Here is a 12,927-nt window from a genome sequence, read left to right as displayed (position 1 = left end):
AAATAGCTAAACAAAACAAAAAGTCACCAAAAAACAATCAGAAGCAATCTTGTTAGGAGGAGGTGGAAGAAAATGCATGTTTTTTCCACTTTCAGTTTGCAGTAAAAAATCAAAAGGGTACTTTTTATGTTGTTGTGATGTGATTGTGAAAATATGTTGCGTACATGATTGCGGTGTTTTGGACGGACCGGGTGGGGGATCTGCAGATCTTGAGGTTGTGGATTCTTAGGGAGTTGGTGAGTTTGCGGTTGAGAACAATGAGCTGTTAAAATGACGTCTTTGGAGCTTGGACTGTTGCGAGCCCATAATAGGCTGCAGGCCATGTGGAGCTGGTTGGGTTTCAAAATGGGGGGCTGTTGAGGGGGGGCACCCTCTAACTTGCATGCTCCGTCTTGTCAATGCTGGGCTTGGTAATAACACATTTTGACAATCTGGAATTCTGCTGACCCATTTCAGGTTGTTTATGGTCATAAAATGTCCATATATTGCAGTGTTATCACTTTCACCAACTGTACACTTTTGAAGCGTCCTAACACTTTCTCTGATGATACAGTATCATGTTGGTTAATTCAAGCTAAATAAATTAGAAATCATTTCAAAATTGATAATGAATTATTGTCTTTCTGTTACAGAAGTCAAAGTTTTCACACTCTTAGCTTCTGCAGGAACAAAAAATAATGACAATATCCGGAGAGATCCTCCTGTTGCTAATTATTTGTCCATTTTACATTGCAAAATGCACAAAAGTCAGGTTGGTGTTGTTTTAAGGAAATATTATAAATTATGACATGGGGGGGCTTCCAAAAACATGTCAACAAATCCCACCAAATGGCTAATTGTTGCACGTTCAACTTTTCCACTGATGCACACTCAAAAATACATGAAGAAAATCACGACATTGCAGCCAGCGAGAGGCTCAGGAGCGGGCCAAGACTTCATTAGGGTTTGTTTTTCCACACCAGCCGCAGAGTGCACCAAACCAAATACGAGAGGCCAAGCTCACTCCTCCTAAACGCATCCAGATGTCGGCTCGCCATCCGAGAGAACGCTCTCCGATTGGTCGCCTGGAAGCAGCAGCTGATCAGGCAACGTCATCATCCACAAAAACACATGTGAGATTTATAGCCTAAGGACACATTGAAAGGTGAGCACTCCAGAAAAACACAACTGGAATGACAGCTAACACTTGGGCTAAGCTATGCTGCAGAGTACAAAAAACACAACAGGAATAATGCTAAATTACATTATATATATGCTAAAAAAAAAATCATGCTAAAAACAAATAGAATAGCCAAACTGTGCTCAAGAAAAAAAAAAAAAGCATAGAGCAACATGGTTTTGTTCTTCAGATGGTTCTTGCTGATATCACCAGCAAAACTGAAATTTTGTACATGTTCAAACTTTGATTCCGGCGGCTCGGTGGTACACTGGATAGCACGACCGCCTCACAGTTAGGAGGGTGCAGGTTTGATTCCACCTCCGGCCCTCCCTGTGTGGAGTTTGCATGTTCTCCCCGGGCCCGTGTGGGTTTTCTCCGGGCTCTCCGGTTTCCTACCATATCCCAAAAACATGCTTGGTAGGCCGATTGGGCCCTCCAAATTGTCCCAAGGCGCGAGTGCGAATGATTGTTCGTCTCTGTGTGCCCTGCAATTGGCTGGCAAGCAGTTCAGGGTGTCCCCCGCCTACTGCCCGATGACTGCTGGGATAGGCTCCAGCACGCCCGCGACCCCTGTGGGGACAAGCAGGGATAATGGATGGACGGATGCTTTGCAGTATGAGGCACAAATGCAAAATTTTCCTCGCAAACTGCGATGTTAAACCCTTATTAGCTCGCTGTAGCACCACCTACTGGCCTGGCATGCACTACACATTTTTTCAGAGTTTTTTTGTGCAACTCTCTTTTTCACTATAAAAGGAACTTTGCCATTTTTACAAGATGCTTGTCATAAACTATAAACATATGCTAGCGGTTGAGTCTGCTTTCTACTCTGGATGTTATCTACACGAAGTAAAGCTACTGGAAAACTCTGCTTTGCTCATCATGCCGACAAGGACGCCGTTTGCTCACATCTGGCAGCAGAATGAACTCCAAAAAACGAGCCCAATGAGCACAAATGGTCCTAATGGTTTCCCGTTGTCAAGGACAACAACAACGCCGGGATGGTTTTTCCACATTCTGCTCGTGCGCCGACAAGGGGAAAACATCAGAGTTTCATTTTTTTGTTTGTTTTTAAGTCAAGTTGTCCCACTCTTCACCTCATCCTCACCCCTTCTCCCTGAGGGGCACCGCTGAGCCTCTCAACACCGTCGCCAAGGCGACCACAACCCACTTTCATGCTTGTCTTTCCATTTAAAAAACAGACACGTTTCCCCTTTTAAGAATACCTGAACTGCCCTCCAATGGTTTCTTCTGCACCTTTCACTCGTGTTTGGAGTAGACGCATGAGCAAATTTGTCTTTGAAAAACCCTTGGAAATTGACAAAAGGACCCCAAAGTTTTGTGGCATTCTCCATCCACAATTGCAAGAAATCTAAATCTTTCCAATATAATTGTATATTTGAACACAAGAAACAAATTTGGTAGCAATGCGACAAAATCTCTGGGATAAGTAAATTTTTATGGACTCTAGGAAATGGCCAAAATGAATGGCTAATTTTGTCGCTGTACTTCGCCCATGCCAAAACTCCGATTTCCACAATTTACCATTGTCAATCTGTACACAAAATTCTATTTTGGTAGACATAAGACAACATCTATATGAACATGTAGGACCCATGGAAATAACAAAAATTGGACAAAAATAGCAAGTATTGCTGCCACTGACCAAAAATGTGACGTTTCACATCTCACCATTGTGTAAATTTAATTATAGCATTAAATTTTTAAGCAATCAAACTCATTAACGTGACGTTGACCAAATGTGACAATTTTTACCATTTTAAAGAAAGTTAGCCAAACAATTAGCTGCTATAATAATAATTGGAGGACAGAACACAGAACAGAACGTGTGGTGACCTTGCTAGCCGCCACGACCACGATATTTTCCAGACCAGTTGACACAAGACAGACATGTTTGACTCCATTTTGTTTGGGTCTGCTGGCTAATGTATGATCCAGATGTATCCCCCCCACCCCACCTCCCAAGCCGCAAATCCACCTCCACACCCTCCTCGCTTCCCTCGTCACCGGACTCTTCAGATGGAAGCCTCGTAGAAGTGTCTCGTTCAATAACCGCATGTGGCCCTCATTACTCAACTCCATTTTACATATGTGCCTTTGTATGATGACTACTGGCATTCTGGTGCTAACTTTTAGCGACTGGAACCATCCATCCATCTTCTGTGCCGCTTGTCCCCACGGGGGTCGCAGCCGTGCTGGAACCTATCCCAGGAGGGGCATAGGGCAGTAGGGACACCCTGAACCGTTTGCCAGCCAATCGCAGAGCACACAGAGACGAATATCCATCCGCACTCACTCACTCACTCACTCACACCTATGGGCAATTTAGAGTGCTCACTCAGCCTACCAAGCATATTTTTGGGATGTTGGAGGACACCGGAGTGCCCGGAGAAAACCCACATGGGCACGGGGAGAACATGCAAACTCCACACAGGGAGGTGGAATCGAACCGCACCCTCCTAACTGTGAGGCGGACGTGCTAACCAGTGCGTCACCAAGCCTCCCTGTGACTGGAACCACCTCACTTAAATATTCTTATGCTGTGGAACTATCAATGACCTTTATTAACTATATTTTTGGTGTAAGTGTTTATTTATCAGGCAGTCTGTGGGTCATTCCAGAATTGGATGACATTTTGCGTCCCAACAGCATTGAGATTACCAAGCACTTGTGGAAATAATAGTTTTCCTATGACATAATTTAATTGTATCTGGAGTAAAATTGGTTCCTACATTTTATTTTAAAACTATATATTTAATAAAACTATCGCAGAAACACTGCCTGAAATGGCTTATTTCTTTTGTCTCTTGTCAAAATCTGCGCAACCACAATGCCACCATCTTGTGGACATACTGACTTATTGTGACTTCTGCACACAAAAGAGCAGACTATGGCCAAATTAGACAGTCCACTCGATTAGATGCAAGTATTTGACATTTCCGGGTCCCAGCAAAAACGAAGGCACTTCAATTTAAAATTATCAATGATATTTACCCAACTAAAAATATGATGAAAACGAAATTTAAAATGGATGTAGGGAACTGTGTTTTTTGTGAAAGTGAAATTGAAGATTTAGACCACTTTTTCTTTTGGTGTGAGTCTGAGCAAAGGTTTTGGCTTGACCTTCAACATGGGGCTTATTCAAAAGCTTTACTGTGTGTTACTCTTAGTATCTGATGTTAGATATGGGGTTTTTCATAATAGTAAATTTGACTTTTCAGTATCATGTTGCGTTATTTTGTTTTTATCTGTAGTTGTTGATATGTGCAATGGTTAAATACATGTTTGAATATTTTTAAAAAACTGCCAGTTTGCTAATTTAAAGTATTTTTTTAAAACTATAGACGCATGGTGTGACGTCATAGAGAGGGGACATTTATATGCTAATCGCGGTTATGCTAACGCAGTGGTTCCCAAACTTTTGCAGGCTGGCGCCCCCTTTGGCTTCCCAGTGAATTCCTAGCTGGCGAGTCCCCAATTTCATGTTGACTTGAACTCAAGATGATGTTGACCGCCAGAATGCGGTTTTTATTATAAGATAAAATTCTGAACATTACAAGCTTGAAATTACAAACCTGAGCTTTTGCTTTTGTAGTCTATGCTGTCGGATCTGACTGGGCCAGAGCGGCGTGTTGTGTACAAATCGACTGCCGCCCCCCTACCGCCCCTTTCTTCCTCACCGCCCCCCCAGATCTTTCCACCGCCCCCAGGGGGGCGGTACCGCCCCCGCGGTACCGCCCACTTTGGGAACCACTGTGCTAACGGTACGGTCTAGCCATTAAGAATGTTGGGACTTGATTAGTTTTTAGTAAGCATGTTCTACTCAAGCCACGAGAAAGGGCTAACTAGTTTTAGCCACGTTAGCTAGTTGAGTTGATACTTGATATGATGTTACGTATCGTAATTAATCGTTATACAAACACAACAGCAAAACGTCCGCAGAAACAAGTTGAACATCATTGTGAGTTTCAGTCATTTGTTGGCACTGTAAACGTCAGTAGTGCTTTAAATGTGATATAATATGAATAAATCGGATTCGGGTGATACGTAGAAACAGCCATGTTGGTTGGGGTCAAGTTTTGATTGCGTCACAAGGAGACGCCATCTTTGTTTACGTCAAGAATGGCGCGGTTCAAAAGTTTAGAGACCTGCTTAAAAAAAAGAATCAACAGGTCAGTATTTTTTTTTTTTTTTTTTCTTCTTCATCAAGCGGTATTTTGGCCGCGATAGTACCGTGGGCTCATTTTCGTGCGTTTCTTGGTCGGAAGTGAACACGTGTGTAGTTCAATGTCTGGTGGAATGCAAAGCTCGTGCACGTGTTTTTTTTTTCTTTTTTTTTCTTTACAAGTTGGTGTACCGTTATTGAATTATTTATTGGTTTATGTAAAATCATACATTTGCGAGTTTTTCCATTGTGGCATGCGTGTCGCCCCGGCCTGGCTCGTTGCTCGCTCGAGTTTGCAGTAATTTGACAGCTTGTAGACGTGGCCCGTGACACCTCCCGTATGATTCGGTCAAACACCGTCGGAACTCCGCCTTCGAGCCTTCAGCCTTCTACCCGCTTTTGTACTTTCACGTGCCAAGAGTGACAGCCTCTCCAGATGTCTGGCTCTCCAATGTACCACTCTATTCTTAAACTGTTTCCAACAAATGCATTTCAACGTTTCATCCTATTGCTATGTTAAAAGTAGTGCGTGACACAGTGGCTTCGAATTGTTTTTAGTTTTGCTTCATAACATTAAATTCGGATGCTGAAGAGTAAAGTAGCAGACGCGTGGTGTACAATTTGGACCAATTAGTCGTATAGCCAGAAGTGGCAGCCTATAAATCGTGACCGTTTCCTGAGTTCAGCGGCCAACCGAGAGGAGTCCCGTGACGTGTAAAGTCAACGCGGGCTCGGTAAGCTTGACTCAGATTTTGAGAACTTTTCATTTACACTTGTTTACCTTGGTGAAAGTCTACATTACAAAAAAAAAAAAAAAAAATCGTAGTGCGCCCTCAACGAAGCCGTCCACCTCTAATTGCCAGCTTTCATTTGCATCAACCAGAGGTGAGTGATAGTCACCCGCTTCCACAGGTGTTAGATAAATACACAAAAAGTAACGTATATTGTGCACATTAAACGGTGAAATAAATCTAGTAGCAAGTCAACCTGGTAGCGTTATTGTTTTTTTTTTCTTCGCAGACGTGTTGTGGAAATTGTCACAAACGGAAGGCTGACGTAGCTAAGGCGACAATAAAGTCATGGCGCGGTTTTGAGGCCAAGGGCTCAAGTTTGAAGTCAACATTTCGCACAGATTTTCCGATTGTATGGCTAAATAAAGACATTGGATGGAGTGGTATCGGAACTAAAGGTAAATGTCAAAGGGGCGAGTGGATGCGGCTTTCCCTCAACGATTTTGGCCTACGAGCTAGCAGCTAATCAATCGGTCAAGTTTTATTAATAACTTGTATTAAATGTGTGTAAAATTGACTCATTCTATTCTGAATCATTCAGTCCATTAAAATTTAAAGGGTTCAAAATATTCAACATGTCAAACTAAAATCTCGTCGTATTAACAAATAGTGTCATATTTTCAAATGGTTTATGGTCCTTTTTAATTTAATGTCCATTAAGTCACTTCAAAAGTCTTTAGATTACAAAATAATACTCTTAATTATATCATTTGCTTTGTGTGTAAGATGATAATAAATTGGTCCAGTTCATCAACATAAAAACCTTTCACATAAGCCAGCGACATGAGAAGGAAGAATGCCTAGGGGGCTAATTTTCCTCAAGCATCTGCCTTCTTCTACCATCCAGCAATCGCGTGGTTGTTAAAGACTGAACTTCTCATTCCAGTTGTGCATGTGATGTGACCGCCTCATCGCAGCGGAGGTGCATGCAAGACCTTTTAATGACCTTTGGCCAGCACCATGTCTGGTGTGGAAGTCTGTCCCGGCAACCCGCCTCCGCCTGAGGTGGTCAACCCAAAGCGACCAGGACGCACTACCAACCAGCTGCAGTACCTGGAGAAGACGGTGGTCAAAGCTTTGTGGCGACACCAGTTCTCGTGGCCCTTCCGCCAGCCCGTAGATGCCATAGAGCTGCATCTCCCTGTGAGTTGGACCTCATTGCGACTTTCTTCCTCCAAGTTCCCGTTTGTCAAGTTGCGCTGACATGCTCTCCCCTCTTGCTGTTTCATCTCCAGGATTATTACACAATTATCAAGAATCCAATAGATATGGGCACCATAAAGAAGCGACTTCAGAACAAGTATTACTGGAAAGCGATGGAGTGCATCCAAGATTTTAACACCATGTTCACTAACTGCTATATGTACAACAAGGTGAGAAAGTGTTACTACCACACACCTAAAAGAGTAAAAAAAAAAATGTAACTGACCTACCCCATAAAACTGGAATCTATTATTCATTCATTTTTATTTCTTAACCACAAACTGGTTGTCAAAACACAGTAATCCTTCATTTATTGCAGCGGTTACATTGCTGCCCAATCCCAAGAAAGTCCTCAAAGTAGTAACCAAGCAATATTTATACATATTTTCAAGTTTAAAAAAAAAAAAAACCCTAATCAACTCATTTGAGTCTATCTGTAGTAAATTCAGTTGATGGAACATGATTTGGAAAGGCGCACACCTTAATAAGGTCACACTGTTGGCAACTGCTTTTCAGTGCACAAACAGAGCATGACGTAAAAGGATTTTATTTCTAACTAAATTTGCAGAAACATCTGTTTTTTAACCTTGTCATCATTTGGGTGTTTGCAGATTTTTGAGGATTAAAATGAAGTTGTGAATATTTTACCGGATTGACTATGTTTGGTCTTGATTGTTAGTGTCCATGTATTCCCGTCCTCAGCCCGAAGATGACATTGTTTTCATGGCCCAGACGCTGGAAAAGCTTTTTCTGCTTGAAGTCGCTAAAATGCCAACAGACGAATGTGAAGTCCTGCAAGACGCCACAAAAGAAGCAAGCAAAGGAAAGAAAAGCAATGCTGGTAAATTACGAGACAGACAATTTACTCTGGGTCTCTTTCACGTGGGGGACACAGACTCAAGACTTTGACATAGAACCCTGCAAGGTTTGTTGCGTGCTTTTACGCAGCAACACGGCATGCGACCATAAAATAATTTGATGCGAGGCAACGTCTGCAGAGATAAAGGCGCAGAACGCAACAAGATGAAAATCTTGTGATAACGTATTGGCGCTGCTTATTGTCCAGCAGGTTCGTTGAAGCCAAGAGCGGTTGTGTCAAAAGTGGTCCTCCAGCAGACGGCGATGGTCATCCCGCCAGATGCACCTCTCCTGGAGTCACCTGACGCAGTTCCAGCGCAGATGGATGAAAGTGTAAGTAGAGAAGTGGCACATTTAAATTCCACACCAATAGGGCTGCCACAAGCAATTGATCAATTTGGAATAGTCTTACTCGCCTAGTTTTAATTCAAATAATTTTCATGTTTATTTTTTCCTCTTTCCACCGTTCAGATCAACACAGTTAACAAGAGAAAACTCGACCCTGTCCCTTCAGCGGTAACAAGCAGCGTCAGTGAGCCGCCGGTGTCCTGCATGCCGTCTGTGAGGACGGGCAGCGGGCGGCCCATAAAGGTGCCAAAGAAAGACCTCACCACCCTGGAAAACGTGCAGCCAAAACTGTCCGAGCCCCTGCGGCACTGCGACGTCATCTTGAAGGAGATGTTCTCTAAGAGGCACTACGCCTACGCATGGCCCTTCTACACACCCGTGGACACCGTGGGCCTGGCACTGCACGACTACCACGACATTATCAAACAGCCCATGGACCTGGGCACCATCAAGGCAAGTTTTAGGCTTTCAGGTGAGCCTTTCAAATACTACATGGATTGGGTTTCAAACAATCTTAGAGTTTATATTTATGGTCAAGTTCTAAATGCAGGATTTCAATTTTGTCTAAATCCAGAAAAAGATGGAGCAGCGAGAGTACACAGCTGCGAAGGAGTTTGCTGCTGACATCAGGCTGATGTTCTCCAACTGCTTCAAGTACAACCCTCCTGCACATGAGGTCGTCTACATGGCCAGGAAGCTGCAGGTAGACGTGCGTGTACACAAAAAAATGTCAAGACAGGCCTACTGGAACACCAGAATGGTTGATGGTTAATGTCACTAATTTATTTTCTTCTCAATTGTTCCATCAGTTGATCAGATAAAATTTGATTTCGCATGAAAGTGTATACCATGTAAAGAAACTTTGTGTTTACTCGTTACTTAAAGGTGTCCTCTTGTCACAAACCAGGAGGTTTTTGAGGCACGTTACGCTAAGGTTCCACAGGAGCTGGCGGGATGCTGCGTGGCGGCGCCTCGTCGCCTCGATAAGCCCAAAGGCGAGTGCGTTGGAAGCCGCTCCATCTCGGCCCGTTCCTCCTCATCCTCCGAGAGTGAGAGCTCCTCCAACACGGAGAGTTCATCAGAGGAGGTCGCCGCGCAACTGGCCAACTTGGAGGAGAAGGTCTGTCGGATATCCGTGATCTACCCGCCATCATTTAAAATTCCTTCCACAGTGACTAGGGAGCAGAGAATGCGCAAATGAGATAATTCCTCATTCTTCATTCTGGCGTGTAGTTGAAGGCGGTGAGTGCCCAGCTTAGGAGACTCACCGAGGACCCCTTGATGATTCCCAAGAAAAAGGTCAAGTTGAGAAAAGAGAAAAGGGCCAAAGAAAAGGACATCACTCGACACAAATCTTCCAAGTATGAATGTACCGTGGAGAAAAACATCAAGAATTCTGCTTTGTATGTATGCTTTGATATTTTTCTTAAGGGGTGCATGTGTGTGTTTTGGTGCCTATTTGAGCATTTTGTGGCATCACAGCAACAGGAGCGTGACTTTCCGAGACAAGACGACACCGCTGACTTACCGGGAGAAGCAGCAACTCGGGCGGAATTTGGCTGCTTTGCCCTCGGGCAACCTGGCAAACATCATCAAGGCCTGCGACGCCCCGTCGCCTCGCTTGACCTCCAGGGAGATGCCGACGGTGAACTCGGAGAAGATGAAGATGTCCGCGCAGAGGTGCCTGCAGAGGTTCGTGGTGGCGTGCCGGTGGAAGAAATCTGGCCAGAAGGATTGCTCTGTCAAGAAGTTAATGGAGAGAAGCGCTGGAGCAACGCATTCAGGCAAGTTGAAGGAGGCCAGGAGATGCAAGATGCTCATGAAGCCGCTGCCCCACGTAAAAAAGAAGAATGTAGCCGGTGAGAGATGTTTCCACCTTTGCCTGTTACATGAGGATGAATTTAATTAGCAGCCAACTATTCTGATCATCTACGAATAAAATTTTGACATGACTTTCAACTTTTGCTCGTTCGAGCAAGCTCACACCTCCTGTGTCCGCAACTAACCATTCTTCTTTTGCTTTCAGCCAAACAAGCTGATTCTCCTGACTTTATCTGCCCGTCAGCGCTCAGCGGTAGCAACTCGTCACCTACTTCCTGCTGTAGCGGCGACAGCGGCGGTAGCTCCCCGTCTTCTGACAGCGCTCGCTCATCTTCTGGTAAGCTACTCTGATGTTGCATTACACCAAACACAATCAGCGAATACAAGTCCAGCTGGGGATACAATTAAAATGGTGAAATGGATAACTTCTCTGTATTCATTCCAAACTTTATATTGCTTGTCTGCCAGCGGGCAAACTCCAGAAGAGCGCTAAAGGCCGATGTCAAAAGTTGACTGTGAAGGTAAACCTCTCCCAGTGGCTGTTGAGGCTTTGAAGCTGCCAGGGTGCCAACGACTGCTTGTCACGCTGCAGGCTGCCAGTAGCAAGCTGACCCACAGGGGGCGCTCTGGTAACGCACACTCCTCTGCTCCAGCTGCTGCTTCCAAGCTAACAAAGGCCAAACACCATTGGGGGAGTGACGCCGGCAAGAAGTTGCCCCCTCCAGGTGACGTTTACATCTAAATGCAGTAGGGTTGTATTGAACTAATGCATTTGCAGTAAACCTTTTATGTACCTTTTTGTAAGTATTTGTGTGTATTTAACAGACCTGTACCAAATGCCGTCTCCTGAAACTATACTGGTCTGGGCCACCACTGGATTTGAGGTAACCCTGCTAAATATGTTGAACAACGAAAATCCAAACAAAACTATGTTTTGGAAGTTTTAAAACCAAAAAAATGGTATAAAAATCTTTTTAACAGCCATATTGCTCATCTTGGCTTGTTCTTAGGCCCCCATCCTGTCACCGTTGGGGAAGAGTCCACTGCCTGCCAGAGATGACATTACAACTGGCAAGTCATCTTCCAAAACAACTTCTTCTCTTTGGGGATTTAAGAATTGTTTTCATTTTTCGCTACTGAACCCAAAGAGCATATGGAAGAAACCAAAGAATTTCTCTCTACTAACAAGTAGCACAAAATGAAAATATTGAATAGCTTTACTGTTGAAATAAAACAAAACTTGTTTTGATCCAGGTTTCAAATGCCCTGAAAATGTTCCTGACAGTCAAGTGGCACATGTGACGTCATCTTCCAATTCTCCCATTAAATCAACCCTACAGGAAAAGAATCCTAAAAACGTAAGTTCCTGCAGAACCCCCGACATAACATGGATGGACTTTAAATTGTAGTTCAAATTTCATGTTTTTGTTTGTTTGATTTTAATCTTAGGACATAGTTCTGAAAAACGCTGAGTCATGGGCCCGACTGATGAAGCAGTCGTCCGCCATCCCGACCACCATCAAGTCGTCCAAAGAGAGCTTCCAGCAGTTCCGGAAGGCTGCCATGGAGAAGGAAGAGCGTGAGAAGGCGCTGAAGAAACAGTTGGAGGTTCCAGAAAAGCGGTGACAAAAAATTCTTAATAATAACCGCACCTTTTAAAAAGTTTGCCTTTTGCTAATTTCACACATTGATCATCAACGCCAGTCTGAACAAATATCCGCCACTGTGCAAAGAAGAGCTTCCATCTCTCGGGAGCTGCGTCCTTCTGGCAGAGACGACACCACACGTCCCCGGCAGCGGCGAACAGCCCACATCACCTGTGGAGACCTGGCTCGGGTCCGCCTGGTCCCCCGCAAGTCGAGTGCGGGAGCTGGCCAGGAAGAAGGAGCAGGAACGTCGCAGACGTGAAGCGGTGAGAAAGGCTGGAAACCCTTTTTTTTTACTTTTTTTTTTTTTTTTACTTTTTTTCTTTTTTTCTTTTTTTTTTAAATCGTCTTTAGTACATTCTTCAACTACATGTTTTTAACTTTCATCTACTTTTGTGGTTTCCCTGATAGATGTCATGCATTGACATGACCATGCAGCAGGACATCATGACCACTTTTGAACTCAACCTGGACTAAAAAGCAAAACTCTTGATGAGATTTACTTGAAACCAAAGAAGTGCCTTGAGTCTCCTCTGGTGAATACGGCCAAGCCTTGCCCTTGAGAACTTCCGCACTCCTACACTTTTGGCAATTCTGCGTCTGGGGAAAGTCCCTGAACGTGCGCTGTTTATTGTCCGCATAGTGCCTTTTTGCAGGTTTGTGTTATTGAGAAAAAAAAATGCACATATGGAAGTATGTCTGTGCCATCTTAAGTTTAAATTTGATTTTCAGATTATTTTTTCCTTCCCCATCAAAAAATTCTGGCCTGGTGGTAAAGATAAAAAATTAATTGGTAGAAAAAAAAGAAAAGATTCAAATTCCAAAGTCAGATGGTGCAGTTGTACATCCATACATTGGCACATGTGCCATTTTGTTTACAAAGAACACGATTTTGCATGCATCCTTTCCATTCAC

General features: G+C 43.7%; 1 protein-coding gene across 1 annotated transcript; it reads left to right on the top strand.

The window, feature by feature from the left end:
- The first annotated feature begins 7,084 nt into the window (after positions 1-7,084).
- brdt (bromodomain, testis-specific) lies at positions 7,085-12,578 on the top strand. The gene is made up of 18 exons (XM_037250347.1): positions 7,085-7,279; positions 7,372-7,509; positions 8,042-8,180; positions 8,409-8,530; positions 8,669-8,998; positions 9,120-9,248; positions 9,453-9,665; positions 9,779-9,948; positions 10,028-10,404; positions 10,572-10,703; positions 10,835-10,887; positions 10,959-11,091; positions 11,192-11,250; positions 11,377-11,437; positions 11,621-11,724; positions 11,816-11,988; positions 12,071-12,278; positions 12,424-12,578. The coding sequence occupies exons 1-18, from the start codon at positions 7,097-7,099 to the stop codon at positions 12,487-12,489; spliced, it is 2,790 nt and encodes a 929-aa protein (XP_037106242.1). The 5' UTR covers positions 7,085-7,096; the 3' UTR covers positions 12,490-12,578.
- Positions 12,579-12,927: the final 349 nt, after the last annotated feature.

This window comes from Syngnathus acus, chromosome 4 (genome assembly GCF_901709675.1).
Source record: "Syngnathus acus chromosome 4, fSynAcu1.2, whole genome shotgun sequence".
Classification (NCBI taxonomy): domain Eukaryota; kingdom Metazoa; phylum Chordata; class Actinopteri; order Syngnathiformes; family Syngnathidae; genus Syngnathus; species Syngnathus acus.
The sequence above is the reverse complement of the archived record's forward strand: the minus strand, read 5'-3'. Positions and strand labels throughout refer to the sequence as shown.

Bases quoted from the DNA above. Each gene is read 5' to 3' on its own strand.
- brdt (XM_037250347.1), top strand. From the start codon at position 7,097: ATGTCTGGTGTGGAAGTCTGTCCCGGCAACCCGCCTCCGCCTGAGGTG. The intron at 7,280-7,371 runs GTGAGTTGGACC...TTTCATCTCCAG, and splicing joins CCATAGAGCTGCATCTCCCT to GATTATTACACAATTATCAA. The intron at 10,888-10,958 runs GTAAACCTCTCC...GTCACGCTGCAG, and splicing joins GTCAAAAGTTGACTGTGAAG to GCTGCCAGTAGCAAGCTGAC.